The following is a 25,000-nucleotide window of genomic DNA, read 5'->3' as shown; positions in this document are numbered from 1 at the left end:
CTCTCAGAGGCCGTTTATGTTAGTCATTATGTTATAATGCACATACTGTATATATTTCAGGAGAGAAGAGAGTCAGCTTCAAATATCCAAAGAGAAGGAAAATCCATATACAAGTTTCTTGCAGTTGGAGAATATGTGTTTAATCCTGTCATCAGTGTGTGAATCTCCAGCAGACTCTAATGCTCAACAGTAATTAATTGAGTTTGTTCTAATCAGACTTGATGAGTGAAGCACTGTGATTGGCATTCTCCCTTTGTACGTGTCATCAGAGGGGGAAAGCCCCGCCCACTAGTGCCCATCTCTCCATCTCATTAGCATCTCCAGCAGCCCTGAGTGAGAAGCAGCCGTCTGTCCATTAGCCATTAGAGTGTTTGAGCTGCTGAAGATAATGTCAGCATAGACTAAGAGGATTATAGATGTGGAGTTTTAGATGAACAGCGACAGGAGCCACATAGACTGACAGAAGCATCAAGCACACACTCACACTGAAGCACACATAACACACACACTGCTGTTTACATCTGTAGCTCCGCCCTCTTCTGAAAAGAGCACAATCTCATTTGCATTTAAAGCGACAGTCACCAAAACACCTCAATTAGGATCAAACCTGAAAGGGTCAGTTTCAGAGAGCTGGAGAACATCATCTGTGTGCTGAAACTTCACACACACACTCTAGAGACATCACTATTTAACATCTTGTTAATAAATGCATAATAGCTCCTCTTTAAAGTTGGTTGAAAGTTTAATTTCTTCTGGTTTGGTGTTTCAGACTGAAGAGCACTGTTGCTGCAGAGCGTCAGATTAAAGCCCAGACCATCAGATTAGAGGTAATCCTGTTGAGCTCGGCTCACATACACACAGCACACTAGCAGATCCAAAGATATGTTGGAGAATCAGCAGACCAATGCCTTATTTACTGTATGAGGAAGTTTACATTGAGTCATTTAGCAAGACAAGTCATTAGAACTTGTAAAAATACTGTACACTATGTTCATCTGTTACAGAAGAGCTGCACAATATATGGTTTCAGCATCGATATCATGATGTGTGTCCCCGCAATAGTCACATCGCAGGATATGCAATGCTGAGTTGATTATACAATTATATATTATATATGCTTCAGTTTTCCCTCATTTGTTTACGTTTCAGCCTTATTCTAAAATTCATTAAACTCATGTATTTCCTCAACATTCTGCACACAATCCCCCATAATGACAATGTGAATAAAGAGTTTTTGAAATTGTTGCAAATTTATTAAAAATAAAACAGCTATAAAATCTCAGGTATATCAGTATTCACAGCGTTTGGCGTGAAGCTCTAAATTGAGCTCGGGTACATTCTGTTTCCACTGATCATTCTTGAGATGTTTCAGCAGCTTCATTGGAGTTCAGCTGTGCTCAATTCAGCTTATTGGAGAAGATCTGAAAAGGCTACACCTGTCTATATAAGGGCCCAGGGTTGACAGTGCATGTCAGCACAAACCAAGCATGAAGACAAAGTCTGTAGACCTCAGAGACAGGATTGTCTGGAGACTAGGGGTGTAACGATACACTCAGCTCACGATACGATGTGTATCACGATATAATGTTCACGATTCGATATGTATCACGATATTTGGAATAAAAATTGAAAATTAAACTGAAATGCAAATTTTACCAAGTAAACTATTTTTTATGTATTTCTTTAGTTTCAACTTGTTAAAATGAACCTTCTTTAAGAAAATAAATTAAACAGGCCTGTCTCTGGAAAATAAAACAATTTAAAAACTTCTTAAAAAATATTATTGAAATGACAGAGACAAAATTAAGGAACAATTTAAGTAAAGGTGCAAAAAAACAAGCTTTCTATTCAATTGAATTTAACAGTAAGAGCTTAAGGCTCCTGAAAGATCACTCTGTTTCACAAACTGAATGTTGTTTACTACTTTATTAGTCACAACCTGCAAGTTCTGTTCACTGAAGCAGACGCGCGCGTATGGCAAGCCGTTTTAGCATTTAAACCTTTGTTCTGACTATCCATAAATATATTTAATTCATATTTAATTAAATTCATTTAGAGATATCAAATTATAATTATGACTAGTCAAAATATAATTAGAGATATCTCTAAACATATTTATGGATAGTCAGATCAAAGGTTTAAATGCTAAAACGGCTTGCCATACATGCGCGTCTATCATAGTCCGCCCTCTGTAGTAACATCTCTCGGTCAGCTCACGTCATGTGTGATTTTGCGGCCGCCCATACATCATTATATGAAGACAGAATGATATTTTAGGGTGAATTGTACCTTATAAATACAGTATGTGACTCTTTCAACACCATTAGGAGGTATCCATGTCGCTGTGCAAAGTATGTAAATCACTGTGAAGACTTTAAAACTTAGGATGTTTGACCCAGTATGCGTGTCAAAAAGCGGACGAGTCTAAAGCAATGACTGTACAACCGAAATGTTGGCAGACGTCTGGTTTTGAGAGGATGGGCCATCCTCTATTTCAGCTCCACTCATCTTGGTCTGCTAACATTACTGCTGCTGCAATCTGAACTCACGTGCGACAGCAGGTGGAACGTAGCTCACGTGCAAACAGCTCAACTAATAAGAGAAAACGGACGTCATATCGTAATCAAATCGTCATAACGCCACGATGCATAGAGACATTTTTGCATCGCAATATATCGTACAACGATAAATCGTTACACCCCTACTGGAGACAAAAGGCTGGGGAAGGTTACAGAAACATTTCTGCTGCTCTGAAAGTTCAATGAGCACAGCGGCCTCCATCATCCGTAAGTGAAGATGTTTAACCAGCAGGACTCTTCTAGAGCTGGCCGGACATCTAAGCTGAGTGATCAGGGGAGAAGGGCCTTAGTCAGGGCGGTGATCAATAACCCGATGGTCACTCTGTCTGAGCTCCAGCGTTCTTCTGTGGAGAGAGGAGAACCTTACAGAAGGACAACCATCTGTGCAGCAATCCACCAATCAGGCATCTGTATGGTAGAGTGGCCAGACGGAAGACGCTCCCCGCCTGGAGTTTGCCACAAGGAAGACTCTCAGAGCATCAGAAACTAAACTCTCTGCTCTGATGAGACTCAAACTGAACTCTTTGTAGTGAACGCCAGGCGTTACGTTTGGAGAAAAGCAGGCAGCGCTCATCAGCAGGCTAACAGCATCCCTACAGTGAAGCATGGTGGTGTCGGCATCATGCTGTGGGGATGTGTTTCAGCAGCAGGAACTGGAAGACTAGTCAGGATAGAGGGAAAGATGAATGCAGCGATGTACAGAGACATCCTGAATGAAGACCTGCACAAGAGTGACCTCAGACTGGGGCGACGGTTCATCTTCCAGCAGGACAATGACCCAAAGCACACCGCCAAAATATCAATGGAGCGGCACAACAACAACTCTGTGAATGTCCTTGAGTGGCCCAGCCAGAGCCCAGACCTAAATACAATTGAACATCTCTGGAGAGATCTGAAAATGGCTGTACACCGTCACTTCCCATCCAACCTGATAGAGCTTGAGAGGTCCTGCAAAGAGAAATGGGCAAACATTCCCAAAGACAGCTGTGCAGAGCTTGTGGCATCATATTCAGAAAGACTTGAGGCTGTAATCTCTGACGAAGGTGCATCAACAGAGTATTGAGCAAACGCTGTGAATACTGATGTACAGGTGATTTTACAGCTTTTATTTGGAACAAATCTGCAACAAATTCAAAAACTCTTTGTTCACATTGTCATTATGGGGGATTGTGTGGAGAATGTTGAATAAATAAATAAATGTAATCCCTTTTGGAATAAGGCTGTAACATAAACAAATGTGGAGAAAGTCAAGCGCTATCAATACTTTCTGGATGCAGTGTAGTTTATCAGCACAACAGTTGAGAATGCATGAGATTTGTGGAGTCGTTGCAAAGTATTGTATAACCATAACATTTTAAAATTTGAAACCATTGTAAAACTTCATCATTTGCATGTATTTTAAAGGCATAAAAAAAGAGTTTAAAGCGTTCAGGCACAAAAATTTGAAGAACATTATCTGAGTGCTGAAACTTCACACACACACACACACACACTCTAGAGACATCACGGACGCATTGTACATCTTGTAAAGGGGAATAACAGCTGAATAAATGCTCACAGAGAACATTATACATGAGCTCTAATGGAGAGTCAGTGTGACAGTAATGGGCCGTTTCCGTCCTCATGCAGCGATTAAAGCGTCTGGGAATATGAGGAGAGGATCATATAATAAATGAAAAACATAATCCCTCATCTCACTCAGGCCGGCTTCTTCTTATGTAACTCCAAAGCACAGAACTGAGTGTAAATGTGCCGTACAGTCAGATGCATGTGTGATTTTACAGATGCTCTGAGGCTATCTTCACTTTTATTTCTGCTCTTCTCTATTTTTAGTCATTGACCAGCCTGAGGTTTCTTCTGAGTGCTTTAGAAAACAGTAAATATGCATATAAAGCAGATGCACATGGACAGACAATAACTCACAGTAAATAATAATATCGTTTTCAATGCTGTTTAAAATGAGACTGTATTTGCATACAGGATGTCCTGTTTTGAATTTTACAGATTTAATAATGTTGTTTTTTATCCATTTCTTTAATATAACTGTGCTCATGTTTGTCACTCTTTAGATCGCTGGAATACATGCACAATCGCAACCCAAGCTCATTCTGAAAACGTAGCCCTGCGGACATTTCTGGAGATGATTTACGTGGCTGGAGGTACGTATGGTGGCATTTCGTTTTTTCTAGCGAACGCTACGCCGCTCCTCTTCTTGGCATTTGCCGGCTGCGACGGATCACTTACCTCCGTGTGGACGGCTTTCCCACCACAACCAGTTTGTTCGTTTAGCTCGTAGTGTTACGTCGGTGGAGCGGAGGCCCGGAGGAGGAGGAGCCACCCGCAGCGACGACCGGGTTCGAGTTCAGGGAAGATCGGTTCCAGAAATCAGGCAAGATGAAAAACAGAATCCAAAAAAATAACAGCAAACGAGTTTGTGACAGGGCGAGAATGCGGCGAAATCCGAAAACTCGGTCAAAATCAGACGAGGGCTTTTGCTTTTCTTTTCTGGAAGGCTTTTGTAAATCGACGCTTGGGTTTAGGGAAGGAGAAGGAGGGTGGCTGGGTCGGCCGATTGGACAGACAGTCGCTCGACAGCAGCCTCCAGCCTTTTGCATGAGAACTGCACCGGTGCGAATGCCACACGATATTAAGAGGCGTTCGCGACGCGAAAAAAAACGCGGCACATCGACCTCTCGCGGATTCCCAAAAACAAAAACTGCACAAATACGTACCTCCCGGGACGTATTTCGCAGCCTCCAGAAAGGTCCACGGGGCTACGTTTCCACAATGAGCCTGGGTTGCACAATCGTTAACAGAATACAAATCGGCCATTTCATGAACTACAACTCCATACATGCACTCCGCTCACACACACATGTTCCGTATCCGGACTGACTGCATACACACCACCAGAGTATTGTCAAGGACTGATTACACACACTATTTAAGCAGCACCAGCCCTGTGCAGAGACTATCCAACGGGCATGTGCAGGATAAAATATTTGAAAAGCGAGGGGTGGGGGGTGGATGGGATGTTGATGTTGGTTCTCATGAACCGAAGAATAATAAAAAAATCCCTGATGTTTACAAAGACTCATAAATCATAACAAATGTATTGCTGATTATTTTTTAGCTAATTAATAGACCAATGATAACTACTGGGGCCTTAGTTTACATTTTACCATTAGCCAAACACAGAGGCTCTCTAATGATATTAGTGACTTTTGCACAGGTAAATTTACATATTCTGCAAATATTTTTACTCTTGACCTCTGAGCATCCCTCAGTATAACACAGCAGCAGAGCAGCAGAGGCTTAACCAGTGCTGAACTGTGGGAATACTGACGGTGCTGGAGCTCTCCGTGGTGCTGAACCTGGCCTGAACGAAATAATGAGTCAAAATGAAGTGAGTTTCTCCTTAAAGGTGCTGTACGTCCGTTTTTAAATCTTCTGCATCATAAAAACACCAAACATGTGAGCAGATACTTAGAAACATGCTCAGAGAACATCTGAAAAACAGTGCTGAAGTCAGATATTCTGTATGTGCATTATGTTCCGGAACGGCTGACAGTGTGGCCGATTATATTTTTCAGCACCCCGGGTTGCCAGTTAGTGAAAAAAAAAACTGAATTTCATTCATTCAATCAAGAAGTCTCTGAGTGTGTGTTCGTGACTGAAATGTGACCTCTGGTGGACGGTAGCAGACTCTGAAATGAGAGGCAGATTCAGAGTTCCACATGAGGTTATTAAAAATATCATTATTATGAACATTAGGTGAGCAGGTTACATTGTAACCCACTGTCCTAACAACACGCTACATGATGAGATACGCAGTGATGAGCAGTTAGGCTGTTTGCACCAGACGAAACACGACAGAAATGTAAACACAGCCATTCAGAAGCACAGAATAGTGCACTCGTTGCACTCCATCACAATTTTAAGGTTTATAATTTAATGAATACATATTAAAGCTCTTGAACATGATTAATGTAGATGCTGAATCACTGATATGTGTTGGTTTGCACTGAGTCTCAGCTCTAAAGTTCAGTTTCAGACGCTTTATGCTGCTGCTTTCAGTAGTATGGCAATAAACGTGATGTGAAATGGCATTCAGACTCACATTATTAGCATTTAACACTGAATAAAGCACATGAGCTGTACCTGAGCTGATCATTTATCCTGTTGTTCACCTGTGAGAAATAGAAACTGTTTCTAAAATGTAAATTTCAGGTGTTGGTTAAGAAAAAACTCCAATAATTACAGAAAAGATTTCTTTGTGTGCCGTTGCCTTAAGTTAGAACATGATTTATATCAGCCTTGCTGTTGGTGTCGACAATCTGGCAACCTGCACTTGCGTGTGTTTGATCCAGGAGTGCAATACCTAGTTCAACCACTGGGTGTTAAACGTATATACTGCACCTTTAACCTCTGTAGGCCCAAGGTGTTTTTTACATGCATCTTTTATTTCTCTTTGCTATTTGGGATTATTGAAACCTAATTAGAATAAAATCTAAGTATCATCTTTTGATATGATGTACTTTTAGAGGAAAATGATGTCCACATATGTGGACTAGTGGTCCGAATTTACATAAAACACTTTTTCCTGACTGTTTTTAATGCATATTTAACATAGAACATTTTTGAACATGTTTTGACTATCAGAGAGTAAAAACAACATTTTATTCCCATTTTGGACAGTTGAAAATAGTGTTTGGGACATTTCATATGCTGCAGAACAGTTGCAGGATGACACTGCATGTCCGTAACAGAATATGAAACGTTCAGTGTTTTAAACAGCCACTAGGGGGTTAAAATAAGCAGAATAATCTGACAATGGAGGAAGCAGAATGATCTTGTTTTAAAGTGAAACCAGATTATTTCACTCACCCCATTGGCAGATTATTTTGCTTGTTTTAAGGAGAAACTCACTTCATTTTGACTCTTTATTTCTAAAAACAACACAATATTTGTCATGTGTCTAGAAAATGCTTCTTAAATTAAGAGTTTGTAGATATTTGGACTAGAAACAAGACTATAACTCTAAGAAGGAACAGTAGTTTGGTCGCCCACTGAAGCTAAGCAGGGCTGAGCCTGGTATGTATCTGGATGGGAGACCACATAGGAACACTAGGCTGCTGTTGGCAGTGGTGTTAGTAAGGCCAGCAGGGGGCGCTCAACCTGCGGTCTGTGTGGGTCCTAATGCTCCAGTATATTGATGGGGACTCTATACTGCTCAGTGAGCGCCGTCTTTCAGGTGAGATGTTAAACCGAGGTTCTGACTCTCTGTGCTCAGCCAGCTGGTGTGTGGTGTGTTATCCAGGTGGATGCTGCACGCTGGTGGTGGATGAGGAGATTCCCCCCATGTGTAAATAGCTTTGAGTGTCCAGAAAAGCACTAAATAAATGTAAGGAATTATTATTATTATTATTATTATTAATAGCAGTCTTGCAGTGTAAACAAACACAGCACAGAAGCTCGTTTCAATCTGACGAACACACACCGGCCCTCAATCAATGAGAAACAGCTGATGTCCTCATTTCCCAGCATCACTGCAACTACACACACACACACACACACAAACACATATACACAAAAACAACATCCCTGCACACACACACACAAACAAACAAACACACACACACACACACACACACAATCCCACAAATACACATAAAACTGAACACACTCGCACACACACACAAACAAACATGTACAAACAAACACACACACACACAAAGAACCACAGATGCACACAAACACACAATCAAACAAACACACATACAAACAGATGCACACAGAAAGACCCACACACAAACGCACACACAAGCACGTGAATATGTGCGCACACACACACATACACACACACACACACACAGTGGTGAAGATGGTGATTGTAAACACTGTGAGTGAGCAGCGACTGTTTCTATTAAAAGTCCACAGGATCAACAGCAAGCAGCTTAATGAAGGCCTGCAGATTACTGTGTGTGTGCGTACATGTGTGTGTTTTTGTTTATTTGTTTGTATGCGTGTGTGTTTGTGGGCGCGTGCGTGCGTTTTTGTTTATTTGTTTGTATGCGTAAGTGTTTGTGTGTGTGTGTGTGTGTGTGTGTGTGTGTGTGTGTGTGTGTGTGTGTGTGTGTGTGCGTGTGCGTGCGTGCATGCATGTCAAAACAAACTTTTTAATGTGGATGTGATTATTCAGATCAGGTCTGCTGGATTCGTGAGGTCTGGAGGATCAGTGCACACTGTGTGTTTGACTTCAGCCTAAATATAGCAAGAAGTTTGTGTGTGTGTGTGTGTGTGTGTGTGTGTGTGTGTGTGTGTGTGTGTGTGTGTGTGTGTGTGTGTGTGTGTGTGTGTGTGTGTATGTGTGTGTGTGTGTGTGTGTGTGTGTGGCGGAGGCAATAATGGGTATAATTTAGCCAGAATTAAACAGCATTATCAGTGCAGAGTGTGCTTCCTCTGACCATCTGCAAGACCTCATAACAACCAAAAATAGAAAATGATACATAAAATCAAAGAGTAGTGTATTAATGTTCATATATTGGTGTTATTTATGTTATTTTCAGAATGTTGCAAAGAAAACAGTAAATTTTTTGTAGTAAAATAAAAATAAACAAAAAATATATATTTCTTTAAATTGTGCAAAAAATTATTCTCATTTTAAATAAATAAAATAATAATAAATTAATTTTAAAATAGGAGACGCAGTGGCGCAGTAGGTAGTGCCTCACAGCAAGAAGGTCGCTGGTTCATTCATTCATTCATTTTCCTTCGGCTTGGTCTCTTATTAATCAGGGGTCGCCACAGCGGAATGAATTGCCAACTATTCCAGCATATGTTTTACACAGCGGATGCCCATCCAGCTGCAACCCCGGACTCAGAAACACCCATACACACTCACACACTACGGCCAGTTTAGCTGATCAGTTCCCCTATAGCGCATGTGTTTGGACTGTGGGGGAAACTCGAGCACCCGGAGGAAACCCACGCCAACACGGGGAGAACATGCAAACTCCACACAGAAATGCCAACTGACCCAGCCGAGACTCAAACCAGCGACCTTCTTACTGTGAGGCCACAATGTGACACCACTGAGCCACCTCTCTAAATGTTTGTTTGTCATCTACACAATATAATTAATTAATCTTAACATACTGGTGTTCCTTTATTAATCCGGGGTCGCCACAGTGGAATGAACCGCCAACTTATCCAGCAAGTTTTTACGCAGCGGATGCCCTTCCAGCCGCAACCCATCTCTGGGAAACATCCACACACACATTCACACACACACTCATACACTACAAACAATTTAGCCTACCCAATTCACCTGTACCGCATGTCTTGTGATCATTTTTAATGCAAATATTAACTAATTAATTAATTAGAGCTGCAGCTGTGTCTGTGTTTTACACGTTTTCATCTGAGCATGCACGACTCCATCAGCTGAAGAGTTGCTGAATCATGCAGCATCACACACACACACACACACACACATCGCCCTCCAGAGACATCATCAGTCCAAAAACACTCACAGTGAATGTCAGTGTAACACACAACAGCCTGAATAAACCACAATCCACACCCTCACACAACGCCGCATCACATACACAGATTAGCGCTGTTTTCCTCTGTCTAAAATAAAAGAGGATGCAGTTTTTTTGGGTTGCTAGGGAGTTTCTACGTGGTTGTCATTATGTTTTTGTTTGCCAGGGAGTTGCTAGAGCGTTGTCAGACAGTTGCTAAGGTGTTCTGTGTTGCTAGGGCATTGTTTTGTGATTGATACATAATTCTGGATTGCTAGGTGATAGTTAAGTTGTAATTGGTTGCTAGGGCATTGCTAAGTGTTTGCTAGGATGTTCTTGGTTGCCAGGATGTAGCTAGATGGTTACTGTTAAGCAGTTACTAAAATGTCCTGGGTTGGTAGGTGTTGCTAGGTGATAGTGAATGTGTTTTTGGGTTGCTAGGGTGTTGTTAAGTACTTCCTAAGATGTTGTTAGGTGGGGTTTGCCAGGGTAATTCTAGCCAGTTGCTAAGGTGTTTTGGGTTGCTAGGGCATTGTTATGTGATTGATACATCATTCTGGATTGCTAGGTGATAGTTAAGGTGTTATTGGTTGCTAGGGCATTGCTAAGTGGTTGCTAAGATGTTATTGTTTGCCAGGATGTTGCTAGATAGACAGTTACTGCAATGTCCTTGGTTGGTAGGCAAAGATGTTGTTATTGTATTTTGAAGTGGTTGATAGGTCGTTCCTGTCTGCCAGGGTGTTGCTAAGTCATTGCTAGACATTTATTATGGTGTACTGGGTTGCTAGGATTTTGCTAGGTGAAAGTTAAGGTTTTTTTGGTTGCTAGGGCATTGTTAAGTGGTTGCTAAGATGTTCTTGTTTGCCAGGGTGTTGCTAGATGGTTACTGTTGCTAAGTCATTACTAGACACTTTATATGGTCTGCTGGGTTGTAAGGTGATGGTAAATTTGTTTTAGTTGTTAGGGCATTGTTAAGTGGTTGCTAAGATGTTCTTGGTTGACAGGATATTGCTGAATTGAGTTTGCCAGGGCAATGATTAGTCATGCTAAGGTCTTCTGAGTTCCTATGGTGTTGCTAGGTGGTTGTTAAGGTGATCTGGGTTGCTAAGGCATTGTTAAGTTGTTATAGATATGTTCTTGGTTGCCAAAGTGTTGTTTAATGAGGGTTCCTAGGACAGTTGCTAAGGTTTTCAGGGTTGCTAGGCTATTACTAGGTGATTGGCAAGGTGTTCTGTGTTGCTAGGTGACTGCTAAGATCTTCTTGCATGGCAGGGTGTTTTTAAATGGACGTTGCTAGGGCATTGCTAAAAGGTTGATAAGATGATCTGGGTTGCTAGGCTACCACTAAGTGATTCATATGGTGCTCTGGTTGCTAGGGTTTTATTGTGTGATTAAGATTTAATGTGCTGCTATAGGGTTGCTATGTGGATTCTTGTGTCCCAGGGTGTTGCTAGATTTGGGTTGCTGGGCAGTTGCTAAGGTATTATGGATAGCAATGGCAATGCTAGGTGATTGATAAGGTATTGTGGATTGCTAGGTGTATTTGATTGCTAGGGTGTTGTAAAGTGGTTGCTAATATGTTCTTGGTTGCCAAGGTTTGGCTAGATTGGGTTAGCTAGGCAATGTTAGACAGTGCTAAGGTATTCTATGTTGCTAAGTGTTGCTAGGTGATTGATAAGATGCTCTAGGTTGTTATGTAGTAGCAAAAGTGTTCTGGGTTGCTAGGGCAATGCAGAGTCGTTGTAAAAATGTTTGCCAGGGTGTTGCTTGATGGGGGTTTCAAGGGTGATGATAGACAGTAGTTCTTAGTTGCTAGGTGATTATTAAGGTGTTCTGAGTTGCTATGTGTTTGCTAACATGTTCTTTGTTGCTAGTGTGTCACTAGGACATTGATAGAAAGTTCCTGGAGGATTCTGGGTTGCTAGGGTGTTGCGAAGTTGTTGGTATATCTTGTGTAACTATGGTGATTCTAAGAGGTGTTGCTAGATGTGATTTGCAAGGACATAGCTAGCTAGCCAGTTGCTAAGCTGATCTGAGTTAGCTAAGACATTGCTAGGTGATCAGTAAGATGTTCTAGGTTGCTATGGTTTTGATAAATTGTTGCTAAGGAGTTCTGGGTTGCTTGAGCATTGCTAGGTAGCTCTTAAGATGTTTTGATTGCCAGGAAGGTGTAGTTAGATGGGAGTTGGTATGGCATTGCTAGACAGTTACTACAGTGTCCTGGGCTGCAAGGGCATTGCTAGGTGATTGATAAGGTGTTCTGGGTGGCTGGGTGATTTAATAAGGTGTTTGGGTTGCTAGGGTATTGTTATGTGTGTGCAAAGATGTTATTGGTTGCCAGGGTGTTGCAAAAAGTGGTTTGCCAGGGTGTTGCTAGGTCATTGCTAGGTGATTTACTAAGGTGTTCTGGTTGCTATGGTGTTGCACGGTGTTTCAGATGTTCTATGTTGCTATGGGCATGCTAGGTGGCTACTTCTTGTTTGCGAGGCTGATACTAGAAGGGGGTTACTGGACAGATTTTAAGTTGTTCTTGGTTGTTAGGCATAGCTACATGATTACTAAGGCATTCTGGATTGCTAGGTAATAGTTATGGTGTTTTTGGTTGCTAGGGCATTGTTAGGTGAGTGCTAAGATGTTCTTCGTTGCCAAGGTTTGGCCCGATGAGGTTTGCTAGGACAGTGCTAAGGGTTTTAGGTTGCTAGGTGATTAAAAAATGTTCTGGGCTGATATGGTGGTGCTATGTCGTTGCTAAGGTGTTCTGGGATGCCAGTGAATAGCTCAGTTGTTGTAAATATGTGCTTGGTTGCTAAGGTGTTGATTGGGGCAATGTTGTTAATGTGTGGCTATTGTTAATGTGTTCTTGATTGCTAGGTAGTTGCTAACATGTTCTTGGTTGCTAGGGTGTTGCTAGGTTCCTAGGACAGTTGCTATTTTGTTCTGGTTGCTAGGCTATTGCCAGGTAGTTGATAAGGTGTTCGGAGTTGCTTGGTAGTTGCTAACATGTTCTTGGTTGCTAGGGTGTTTCTAGGTTCCTAGGACAGTTGCTACTGTGTTCTGGTTGCTAGGCTATTGCCAGGTAGTTGATAAGGTGTTCGGAGTTGCTGGGTGGTTGCTAACATGTTCTCGTTTGCTGAGGTGTTGCGAGGTGATTGGTATGTTCTGCATTACTATTGTGTTGCTAGGGCATAGCTAGCAAGCTGGTTGCTATGGTGATCTGAGTTGCTAATGCATTCCTATGTGATTGGTAAGATATTCTGTGTTGCTATGGTGTTGTTAAAATTGTAGCTAAGATGTTATGGGTTGCTTGGGCATCGTTCGGTGTTTTGTCAGCGTGTTGTTAGATAGGAGTTGCTAGGGCATTGCTAGTCAGGTACCACAGTGCCCTGGCTTGCTAAGGCGTTGCTATGTGATTGATAAGGTGTTCTGGGTTGCTATGGCATTGCTAGGTGTTTGCTAAGTTGTTCTTGGTTGCTAGGTTGTTGCTAAATGGGGGTTGCTAGGGCATTGATATATGGTTGCTAATATGTTATGGGTTGCTAGTGCATAGGTTATTGGTAAGATGCTCTGTGTTGCAGTGGTGTTGGTAGGTGGTTGCTAAGAGGTTGTTAGAACGTTGCTAAATGGTTTCCTGTACACGTGTGTCAATCGAATCTTCTGTAGATCTAGCTCTGCCTGGTGTTCCTCCTCCAGTGTGTGTCTGTGGGACTTGTTTGCCTGTTTTATGGTCCAGCAGGTGGTCAAACTGATCTAGCAAACACCATTAATGCATTTATATTGTGTTTTTTGTTGTTGTAGGACCCTGTGCATGGGATGAAAAGCATCTACTGACATGAAAACAATGTAACACCGCATTATAGAAACCACAGACATTGTGTGTGTATAAGTGTGTGTGTGTGTGTGTGTGTGTGTGTGTGTGTGTGTGTGTGTGTGTGTGTGTGTTAAGCAGATGTTCAGTGTCATTATCAGCCTGCTCAGTGTTCCTCCACAGCCCTAAACAACACAAAGATGAAGCCGCATCATCAGCATCCATGTTTCACATCCCTCCTTCACACACAATGCAGATTACTGCTCTTCATCCCAGTGACCTTATGCATCATCATCATCATCATCATTAATGAATGCAGATTACACTGACAACCATGCAACAATGACATGTTTTCCTGGATAATGAAGAGAGCACAGAGGATGACGGTGCAGGGGGATTATGTAACACGATTTATCCGTGTTGTGAACATGTCTGCTGCTTTCCTCCATTGCAGCAGATGATCCTCAAGAACATTTAAAGGTTATCATCATCACTGTCTGTGACCTTTGCGTATCATTGAGGCGTGATTGGAGGATGCGATATGTCTGAATATGACCTGCATCTCGCGTCGAGTGTTTTAACGGATCGTGAAATAATAAATGCACGACTCACTTGCCCACGAAGTTCTCGAGCACGGAGCTTTTCCCGGCGCTCTGTCCGCCCACCACCGCGATCTGCGGCAGGTCCAGGTTTGCGTTCTGGCCGATGGCGGAGAAGGCATCCTGCATGCGGTTGACCAGCGGAATCAGGTCCTCCATCCCGCGGTTCCCCATCTTCACTGCGCGTCACCTACTCGAGCTCTCGCCGGAGAAACTGCGCTTTATTGCGGCATCGATTATTCTACTGCTCCGCCTGTGTGTGTGTGTGTCTCTGCAGTCCCTCTGAGATGATGAGCTGCTTTACTCTAAGCGCGCGCGCACACACACACGCACTGCAGCGCCGTGCTCTGCCACTAGTCGGCGCACTCCTCGGTCATTTTACTTCTTATTTGTTTGTTTATTAATATTTTATTAGCATTATATTGATTTTAACATTTATCTATTGTTTATGTATATTTTTTTACCATAACATTGTATTTTGTTGTCACATTTTTAACCAATTTATATTGTTTATATATTTTAACGTGTTATAGCCTGTTTGTTTTTACAATATATTATTTTTAATAATTTATTTACATTTTATGATATAATTTTTATGAGTTGCTTTGAATAAAAAGTTATTTTACTTCTTGTTTTATGTTTATTACTTTTTATAAGAAGTATTCGATTTGATTTAAGTTTATTTGTATAGCACTTTTCACCATAATTATCATACATTTCAACATTTTTATTGTTTATTAAATGTATGTTAAACATTTTATATTGTTATATGTTATATACACTCACTGGCCACTTTATTAGGTACACCTTACTAGTTCCAGGTTGGACCTCTTTTGCCTTCAGAACTGCCTTAATCCTTGGCGGCAGAGATTCAACAAGATACTGGAAATATTCCTCAGAGATTTTGCTCCATATTGTCTTGATAGCATCACACAGTTGCTGCAGATTTGTCGGCTGCACATCCATGATGCCAATCTCCCGTTCCACCACATCCCAAAGCTGCTCTATTGGATTGAGCTCTGGTGACTGTGGAGGCCATTTGAGTACAGTGAACTCATCGTCATGTTCAAGAAACCAGTCTGAGATGATTGAGCTTTATGACATGCTGCGTTATCCTGCTGGAAGTAGCCATCAGAAGATGGAGACACTGTGTTCATAAAGGGATGGACATGGTCAGCAGCAATACTCAGGTAGGCTGTGGCGTTGATGCTCAATTGGTACTAATGGACCCAAAGAAAATCTCCCCCACACCATTACACCACCACCACCAGCCTGAACCGCTGATACAAGGCAGGATGATCCATGCTTTCATGTTGCTGAGCCCAAATTGTGAGCCGAGCATCTGAATGTGTCAGCAGAAATGGAGACTCATCAGAGCAGCAACGTTTCTCCAATCTTCTATTGTCCAGTTTTGGTGAGTCTGTGTGAATTGTAGCCTCAGTTTCCTGTTCTTAGCTGACAGGAGCGGCACCCGGTGTGCTCTTCTGCTGCTGTAGCCCATCCGCCTCAAGGTTGGCCGTGTTGTGTGTTCAGAGATGCTCTTCTGCAGAGCTCGGTTGTAGCGAGTGCTTATTTGAGTTACTGTTGCCTTTCTATCAGCTGGAACCAGTCTGGCCATTCTCCTCTGACCTCAACAGGGCATTTGCGTCCAAACTGCCGCTCACTGGATATTTCCTCTTTCTCGGAGCATTCTCTGAAAGCCTAGAGATGGTTGTGCGTGAAAATCCCAGTAGATCAGCAGTTTCTGAAATACTCAGAGCAGCCCGTCTGGCAGCAACAACCATTCTGGTGCTCGCTTTGAACTGCAGCAGATCCTCTTGACCATATCTACATGGCTAAATGCATTGAGCTGGTGCCATGTGATTGGCTGATTAGAAACTTGCGTTAACGAGCAGCTGGACTGGTGTACCTAATAAAGTGGCCGGTGAGTGTATGTTATACATGTTATATATATTATGTATGTTATAATGTTTTATTTATTTACTTTACGTGTTATATTTTGTTATTTTTTTAACAATATTTTATTTTAATAATTGAATTACAATTTATGATATCCTTTAATTTAAGTTGTTTGGATGAAAGCATCTGCTAAATTAATAAATTCATTCATTTTCTTGTCGGCTTAGTCCCTTTAGTAATCATGGGTCGCCACAGCGGAATGAACCACCAACTTATCCAGCAAATGTTTTCACACAGCGGATGTCCTTCCAGCTGCAACCCATCTCTGGGAAACATCCATACACACTCATTCAGACACATACACTAGGCCAATTTAGTTGATCAGTTCCCCTATAGCGCATGTGTTTGGACTGTGGGGGAAACCAGAGCACCTTGAGGAAACCAACGCCAACACGGGGAGAACATGCAAACTCCACACAGAAACACCAACTGACCCAGCCGGGACTCAAACCAGCGACCTTCTTGCACTAATAGTTTGTGATGTAAAATAAACAAAATGCACAATGTTTAATGCATCTGAGTGATGTGAAATGCTGAATGTCCCTCATTCTCTAAATGTAAATGCTCTGTGAGTTAACCTTTTTAATTTATATTTTATACTAAATATGCAAATGTAACCCTTTAATATTCTTCCAAATAAAGACAGAGGCACGCGGTTTATTAAAGTTGTTAGGATAAGTCATATTGCATTAGGCGGATTAAAAGGAAATCAGTTCCAGGAGGACTCAAATATCATCAATGTTTTCCTGTTGATAAATCACACATAAATTTGTGCAATTAAATAAAACAGCCTCAGCTCCTGTAATTGCTTTGTTTTGTGTGCAGTGTGTCCTCCAGTCTAGCGAGGGTCGCTGTGAGACTCCGCTGCGCTGACACCGGCGAGAGTCTAGAAGGGATACAGCTGTAGACACGTCCATAGATAAGCTTTCTAGCATTATTTTTGTGACATTGTGCAACCTTAATTCAGATTTTACATTGCTGATAGGGTAGGGTTTAGTGGGTAGACGTTAATAAGATACAATTTAATAGGAAATGTAATAAGTTATATGTATAATAATAGTTATTGCTGTTTTTACATGACTGGTGGATGGGGTAGGGGTATAGACGTTAATAAAATACAGTTTAATGTGTATTTTAATAAATAATTTTAATAATATTAGGTATAATTACTGTTTAACATGACTGAGGGTTTGGTTTAGGGGGTAGACGTTAACATAATTTAATGGTAATATAATATAAATATTACTTGGTATAATTGATGTTTTTTATTACTGTGATGATTGGATCTGGGGTTGGTGTTGGGGCAGACATTAGTAAAATATAATTTAATGGATAGTTTAATAATTAATATGAATAATATTCGTTATATTTACTGTTTTTACGTTACTGTGAAGGTTAGGGTAGTGGTAGACGTTAATAAAATACAGTTTAATGAGTAATTTAATAAATAATATAAATATCACTCTTAATAATTGGTGTTTTTACATTACATTGAAGTTTAGGATAGCGGTAGACGTTAATAAACCACATTTCAATGGATAATTTAATAAATAACTATTTCCGGCCGCAGCTGTATCCCTCCTAGCACCAACCCGGTGAATGCGAGCGAGTGTTAGCACCAGTCAATGGTTAGCACGACGCTAATGTGACAGGGGAAGTTTCAACAGGCTGTCGCTCGTTTCTCCTCTAATAAACTCACTATTTCGTCAGTAAACTCGGTAGGTATCTCTTATTATTCATATAAACACACTCCTGCTTTCTGAATGGTGTATTATGATGAATTCGCGCGAGTGAGCGCTGAAGGGCTAGTGTTTATTGATGGTTAGCCGTTAGCATGAAGCGCACAGATAAAGATTATGGATGTGTCATAAACCCTGATAAGTTGCCTAACTAGAGTGCATGTTTGCGCATTTAACTGCTGCTGCACAAGTTCTAGAGTGTGCTAAATGTAAATACTGCTGTATATGTAGGGGACGAGGGTTTGAGACACGGCCACAGTGAAGCACCGCTGCTCTTCTGTTGGTCTTTATTGTTTTTGTTCGTGTCGATTTCTTAGCTAAACTGTAAACATTGAAGGTCACAGACTACTCCTGCTGGAATCAGGTCAATGATTGACTGCGTTTGGAGGATTTTTGTGTTCATGTTAATCAGTCAGAATTGTTGGTTTGTAATATAATGTGTTATTTTGCATTGTACATCTGAACTGTAATGCTGTTTTATTTGAGGTAAAGTTGGTTTTATATTTGGACATTCATTCATTTTTAACAGTGACACGGTCCCTGTATTGTTTACTTGAGGTTAAATTGGCTTTATATTTGGACATTCATTCATATTTAACAATGAGACGTTTCCTATATTGTTTAAATGGGGTAAAGTTGGTTTTATATCAGCACATTCATTTATTTTTAACAGTGACAGTCCCTATATTGTTTACTTGAGGTAAAGTTGGCTTTATATTTGGACATTCGTTCGTTTTTAACAGTGACACAGTCCCTATATTGTTTTATTGAGGTAAAGTTAATTTTATATTCGGACATTCATTCATTTTTAACAGTGACACGGTCCCTATATTGTTTACATGAGGTAAAGTTGGTTTTATATTCGCAAATTCAGACTTTCCCCTTAATAATATAATTTCCTAAAAGTATTATTTGCAAACTCTAAATAGCGAAATCATATTAGCAGCAAATGACTATCAAAGTACAACATTGTTCACAGTCAAATAAACAGTGTTATTGTTGTTTTCAAGTCACACTTGCATGCTATTTCTGATCGAATATTCAAAGTAATATGGTAAACAATACAGAGACTACTATATGAACGAATGTGTGAATATTAAACCAACTTTACCTCTATAAATTGGTTTCAGCACATTCATTAATTTTTAACAGTGACACAGTTCCTATATTGTTGTATTGAGGTAAAGTTGGTTTTATATTCAGACATTCATTCATTTTTAACTGTGACACGGTCCTTATATTGCTTAATTGAGGTAAAGTTGGGATTATATCAGCACATTAGTTTATTTTTAACAGTAACACAGCTCCTGTATTGTTTACTTGAGGTAAAGTTAGTTTTATATTTGGAAATTCATTCATTTGTAACAGTGATATGGTCCCCATATTGTTTAATTGAGGTAAAGTTGGTATTATATCAGCACATTCATTTATTTTTAACAGTGACACGGTCCCTATGTTGCTTAATTGAGGTAAAGTTGTTTTTTTGGACATTAATTTTTAACAGTGACACAGTCCCTATGTTGCTTAATTGAGGTAAAGTTAGTGTTATATCAGCACATTCATTCATTTTTAAAAGTGACAGGGCCCCTATATTGTTGTATTGAGGTAAAGTTGGTTTTATATTTGGAAATTCATTAATTTTTAACAGTGACATGGTCCCTATATTGTTTACTTGAGGTAAAGTTGGTTTTATATTCGGACATTCATTAATTTTTAACAGTGACACGGTCCCTATATTGTCGTATTGAGGTAAAGTTGGTTTTATATTTGGACATTTATTCACTTTTAACAGTGAAACAGTCCCTGTATTGTCGTATTGAGGTAAAGTTGGTGTCATGCTAGCACATTCATTTATTTTTAACAGTGACACAGTCCCTGTATTGTTTACTTGAGGTAAAGTTGGTTTTATATTTAGACATTCATTCATCATCGTTATCAGTGACATGGTCCCTATATTGCTTATATGGGGTAAAATTGGTTTACTATTAGCACATTCATTCATTTTTAACAGTGACATGATCCCTATATTGCTTAATTGAGGTAAAGTTGGATTTATATTCACACATTAATTAATTTTTAAAATTCCATTTATGACTTGAAAACAACATTGGCACCATTTAATTAACTGAACAGTGTTGTACTCTGATAGTCATTGACTGCTAATATGATTTCACTATTTAGAATGAGCAAACAACACTTTTCCTGAAGATATTATCAAAGAGAAAGTCCAAATGTGCAAATATAAAACCAACTTTACCTCAATAATCTAGTGAATGATCGACTGCATTTGGATGATTTTTGTGTTAATCTGTCAGAACTGTTGGTTTTTATTGTATTGTGTTATTTTTTTATTGTACATCTGTGGTCTGAATTGAAATGCTGGTTTTAGGCTTATTAGGGTTGTAATGTAGTTTAGTTTTAGCATTTATAAAATTAGTTCAAATATTTGTACAGAAAACTTTTTTTTAATTATTATTTTGTGCTTTTAAGAGGCACCTATAAATAAAAGGTATTATTATTATTAAAGTGATGTTTTTATACATAATAAGATTCGAAAACCTACATGCAGCACCTTTAATGGAGCATACAGCCTGGCACAATATACATTTTTGTTGTAGGATATATTGCACCAAAGTATTCTGCGATAAACAATATTGTTGTCATTTTAGGACCACTTTATAATGCAAGAATGACAATGTAATATCATCACAATGCTAGTACACTCCTCCAAAGAACACATTTTATTCTTAAGCATATTTCATTTAATTATAGTCATTTTAACTATTTAATATTGAGGCATTGGAATCAGAATATGTAAATGCATATTCTAAATAAATAATAATAAATGTGAACACAAAAGTGCAAGGTGAAGAGTATCAGAGGGTGCGATATCTGATCTATTTTCAGCTGTCAGACACCCAAAAGAAAATATACTATAGTAATTTATAGTAAATATAGAGTTTTAACCATACTGACACCTTCAATAGAGATAGAGATGTTGCACAATCAGCTCAAATGTTGCTAGAATGTTTTTTTTTTATGTATTGCATCACCAAAAATGATTGAGCTCATGTCCATGTGTTGTGTGATAAGTCCATATATTGATCATTGTGACAGGCCTAGTGATGTATGTGTGTTTGTGTGTGTGTTGTTCTGAAGGTTTGGTGAATGGTCAGGATGTTCAACCCTCATCAGCACCAGCAGCAGCAGCAGCATCAGTTTCATCAGCACCTCCGTCAGCTCCAGCAGCTCTTTCAGCAGCAGACGCCTCCGCCTCCGCCTCCACCTCCTCCTCCACCACAGCCTCCACCTGCACACCACATCACACACCACCACCAGGCCGCACGGTACCCACATGCAGCCCCTCCTCACACTAATACAGCACACACTAGGTGGGGATGCACCGAATTCTGAGCTAGAATTGAAATTGCCAGATGCACTTGGCTGAAAATGCTTTGTAGTAATTATTTTAGTGCTGGGAAAATACTAATTGTGATTTAATTAAAGTTTAGTAATATATTAAGTAATATGTGTGTGTGGTTACTGTGTAAATTAATTATGTACAGCTGAAGTCAGAATGATTTGCCCTTTCTTTACAACTTTTCTAATTTTTATAGTTGCACTTTATACTGCTGGTTAGACCTAAACTGCATTTCGTTGCCTTGTACGTGTTTAATGGGAATAAAGTTCAATCTAATCTAATAAAAAATAAACACTTTAAAAAACCCACTTTAAACTGAATGCTAGTGTCCTGAAGAATATCTAGTCTAATATTATGTGCTGTCATCATGGCAAAGATAAAATAAATCAGTTATTAGAGATGAGTTATTAAAACTAATATGCTTAGAGATGTGTCTAATAATCTGCTCTCTGTTAAACAGAAATTGGGGAATAAAATATACAACAGGATGGCTGATAATTCTGACTTCAGCTGTATGTTATGTCAAAACAAACTTTTATTTTGGATGCAATTAACCGCCATATATTTTGGCCCAGCACTAGTAAATACATCAGCTAATCGAACAGTATGGTGAAGTGTGATGATAATTGGTGTATTTCATGTGTCTGTGGTGTTGTTGATCAGGCCGATGGCAGTTCCTGCTCCAGCTCCTCCTCCAGCCCGCATGGTGAACCTCTGCTCCGCCACGCAGACCATCATCGCTCCCAATCCCATGCTGCAGGGGGCGCTGCTGATGCAACAGATGCAGGGTAAACTGAGCCACATGCATGATCCTGCCAGACCAATGTAGAGTGTACTATATTAAGACACCTGCAGTCACTAGACGTGATGCAGAAATCACTTTTATGCGTGGTTTAAACCCGGTTGTGTATCAGCAGTATGTGAATATCTCCAGTCTCTAATGCTCAACAGTAATGAATTGAGTTTGTTCTGATCAGACTTGATGAGTGAAACACTGTGATTGGCATTCTCCCTTTGTACGTGTCATCAGAGGGGGAAAGCCCCGCCCACTAGCGCCCATCTCTCCATCTCATTAGCATCTCCAGCAGGCCTGAGTGAGAAGCAGCCGTCTGTCCATTAGCCATTAGAGTGTTTGAGCTGCTGAAGATAATGTCAGCATAGACTAAGAGGATTATAGATGTGGAGATGTAGATGAACAGCGACAGGAGCCACATAGACTGACAGAAGCATCAAGCACACAGTCACACTGAAGCACACATAACACACACACTGCTGTTTTACATCTGTTACTATGCTCACGCATATGCATCTGTAGCTCCGCCCTCTTCTGAAAAAAACACAATCTCATTTGCATTTAAAGCGACAGTCACCAAAACGTCACAATTAGGATCAAAGCCTGAAAGGGTCAGTTTCAGAGAGCTGGACATTAGTTAACATTGTTTGTGCACTGAAACTTCACACACACAAACTTCATTAATAATGAATCCATTGATTAATAATGATTTGATCAGCTGTAGTTTTAAATTACATTGTTTTTCTCTCAGGGCAGGGGTGTCCAAACTCGGTCCTGGAGGGCCGGTGTCCTGCATATTTTAGTTCTAACCCCAATTAAACGCACCTGAAGCAGCTAATCAAGCTCTTTCTGGGTATACTAGAAACTTCCAGGCAGGTGTGTTAAGGGAAGTTGGAGCAAAACTATGCAGGACACCAGCCCTCCGGGAGTGAGTTTGGACACCCCTGTCTTAGGGCTAATTATGCGGTCTCTGTCACCATCTTGTGATGGATTGTCAACCTTCTTCGGTCTGCTCAATGACAGGCTAATAGCAGCTGACCCGCTGTCCCTCAGAAATTATAAATGTTTAAAATAGGCACTATCCTTATAAATAAACTGCATTCCCGACTGAAAAAGCCTCAAAAGGTCATTATTATTAATGTAGTTAAAAGTACATTATATTACAGCTGCAATATTTAACAAAATGTAGAGTGTCCACCGCTTGTTGCTGTATGTCACAGGTGTCAAACTCAGTTCCTGGAGGGCCGCAGCTCTGCACAGTTTAGTTCCAACCCTAATTAAGCACACCTGATCAATTTAATTGAGTCTTTCAGGCTTGTTTGAAACCTACAGGTAAGTGTGTTGGAGCAGGGTTGGAACTAAACTGTGCAGGGCTTCGGCCCTCCAGGAATTGAGTTTGACACCCCTGCTGTATGTGGGTGGAGTAATACACTGAAAAAAGTGTTGCATGCAGAACTGTTGCAAACTATTTATTTGTGTTGAATTTAAACAAACTAATTAAATTCAATAATGTTCAACTTAATTTGTTTGTTTAAATTCAGCCCAAATAAATTGATTACAACCACTTAAAAAAATGAGTTAATCCAAGGAATCATCTTTGAATATTTTTTTCAGTGTACACAAGGGTGAAGGGTGGGTTATTTGCTAAATTTCACATGGCTATCAGCCAATCAGATTCAAGAACCAGACAGAACTGTCACCAGATTAATGCTTTTGTTGTTTTTCTCCGCATGTCTCTGTGTGCAGGCAGCATGCGTGGCTTCGCTATGGGAGGTCAGCAGTTTCCTCCGTTCTTCGCTGCTGGGTCTCGAGCGTCTCTTCTGGGTCCTGTTCCAATGGGAGTCGCCATCAAAACACCACACATGGGGTTCCCTCGACATTTCACACCGCACGCTCGCTATTTCCCCAATGTAAGTAATAGTAATCATTTATTTTCGTATAGCGCCTTTAAACTTAAATCTCAAAGCGCTTTACATAAAAAATACAAGGAGAGCAGAAAAATAGTTAGGCAGATAATAAAAATTATATACTGTTGATGTCAGAATTTGGTTTCCCAATTTCTGTTTAACGAAGAGCAGATTTTTCCAGCACATTTCTAATCATTATAGTTTTAATAGGTTAAATCATCTCTAATAACTGATTTATTTTCTCTTTGTCATGATGACAGTAAATAATATTAGACTAGATATTCTTCAAGACACTTCTATACAGCTTAAAGTGACATTTAAAGGCTTCACTAGGGTAATTAGGGTAAAGTTAGGGTAATTAGGCAAGTCATTGTATAACAGTGGTTTGTTCTGGAGACAATCCAACACTAATATTGCTGAAGGGGTTAATAATATTGACCTTAAAATGGCTTTAAAACAATTCAAAACTGCTTTTATTCTAGCAGAAATAAACAAATAAGACTTTTTCAGAAGAACAAATATTAGAGGAAATACTGTGAACATTTCCTCAATCTGTTCAACATCATTTGGGAAGAATTTGAAAAAGAAAAACTAATTTAATGGCCGTTTAATAATTTCGACTTCAACTGTACATGCATGTGTGTGTGTGTTTATAAAACAATCAATATGCAT

General features: G+C 40.0%; 3 protein-coding genes across 52 annotated transcripts in view; 2 read left to right on the top strand and 1 right to left on the bottom strand.

The window, feature by feature from the left end:
• The window catches only part of dnm1a (dynamin 1a), a 149,360-nt gene extending 134,551 nt beyond the window's left edge, over positions 1 to 14,809 (bottom strand). For 10 of the 11 annotated variants that reach the window (XM_073949675.1, XM_073949674.1, XM_073949676.1 and 7 more), the window contains exon 1: positions 14,523 to 14,809. In XM_073949675.1, the coding sequence (XP_073805776.1) occupies positions 14,523 to 14,683 (161 nt within the window). In that variant the 5' untranslated portion in view covers positions 14,684 to 14,809. 11 annotated transcript variants of the gene reach the window in all.
• Positions 1 to 25,000, top strand: part of rabepk (Rab9 effector protein with kelch motifs) — a 373,763-nt gene that overhangs the window by 330,862 nt on the left and 17,901 nt on the right. The gene's annotated exons all lie outside the window — the stretch shown is intronic.
• ciz1a (cdkn1a interacting zinc finger protein 1a) overlaps positions 18,061 to 25,000 on the top strand; it is a 36,444-nt gene continuing 29,504 nt past the window's right edge. For 18 of the 40 annotated variants that reach the window (XR_012405707.1, XR_012405712.1, XR_012405719.1 and 15 more), the window contains exons 1-4: positions 18,072 to 18,186; positions 21,367 to 21,554; positions 22,292 to 22,416; positions 24,168 to 24,331. Coding sequence is in view for 22 of the 40 variants with exons in the window: in XM_073949721.1 (XP_073805822.1) it covers positions 21,376 to 21,554; positions 22,292 to 22,416; positions 24,168 to 24,331 (468 nt within the window). In the remaining 18 variants the exon portion in view is untranslated. Of the gene's footprint in view, positions 18,572 to 21,366; positions 21,600 to 22,291; positions 22,417 to 24,167; positions 24,332 to 25,000 lie in introns of all 40 variants that reach the window. The other 22 variants (XR_012405703.1, XR_012405704.1, XR_012405702.1 and 19 more) reach the window with 6 other exon arrangements.

The sequence above is a fragment of the Danio rerio genome, chromosome 5 (genome assembly GCF_049306965.1).
Source record: "Danio rerio strain Tuebingen ecotype United States chromosome 5, GRCz12tu, whole genome shotgun sequence".
Lineage (NCBI taxonomy): Eukaryota > Metazoa > Chordata > Actinopteri > Cypriniformes > Danionidae > Danio > Danio rerio.
Note: the sequence above shows the minus strand (reverse complement) of the source record. Positions and strands in the feature narration are given on the sequence as shown.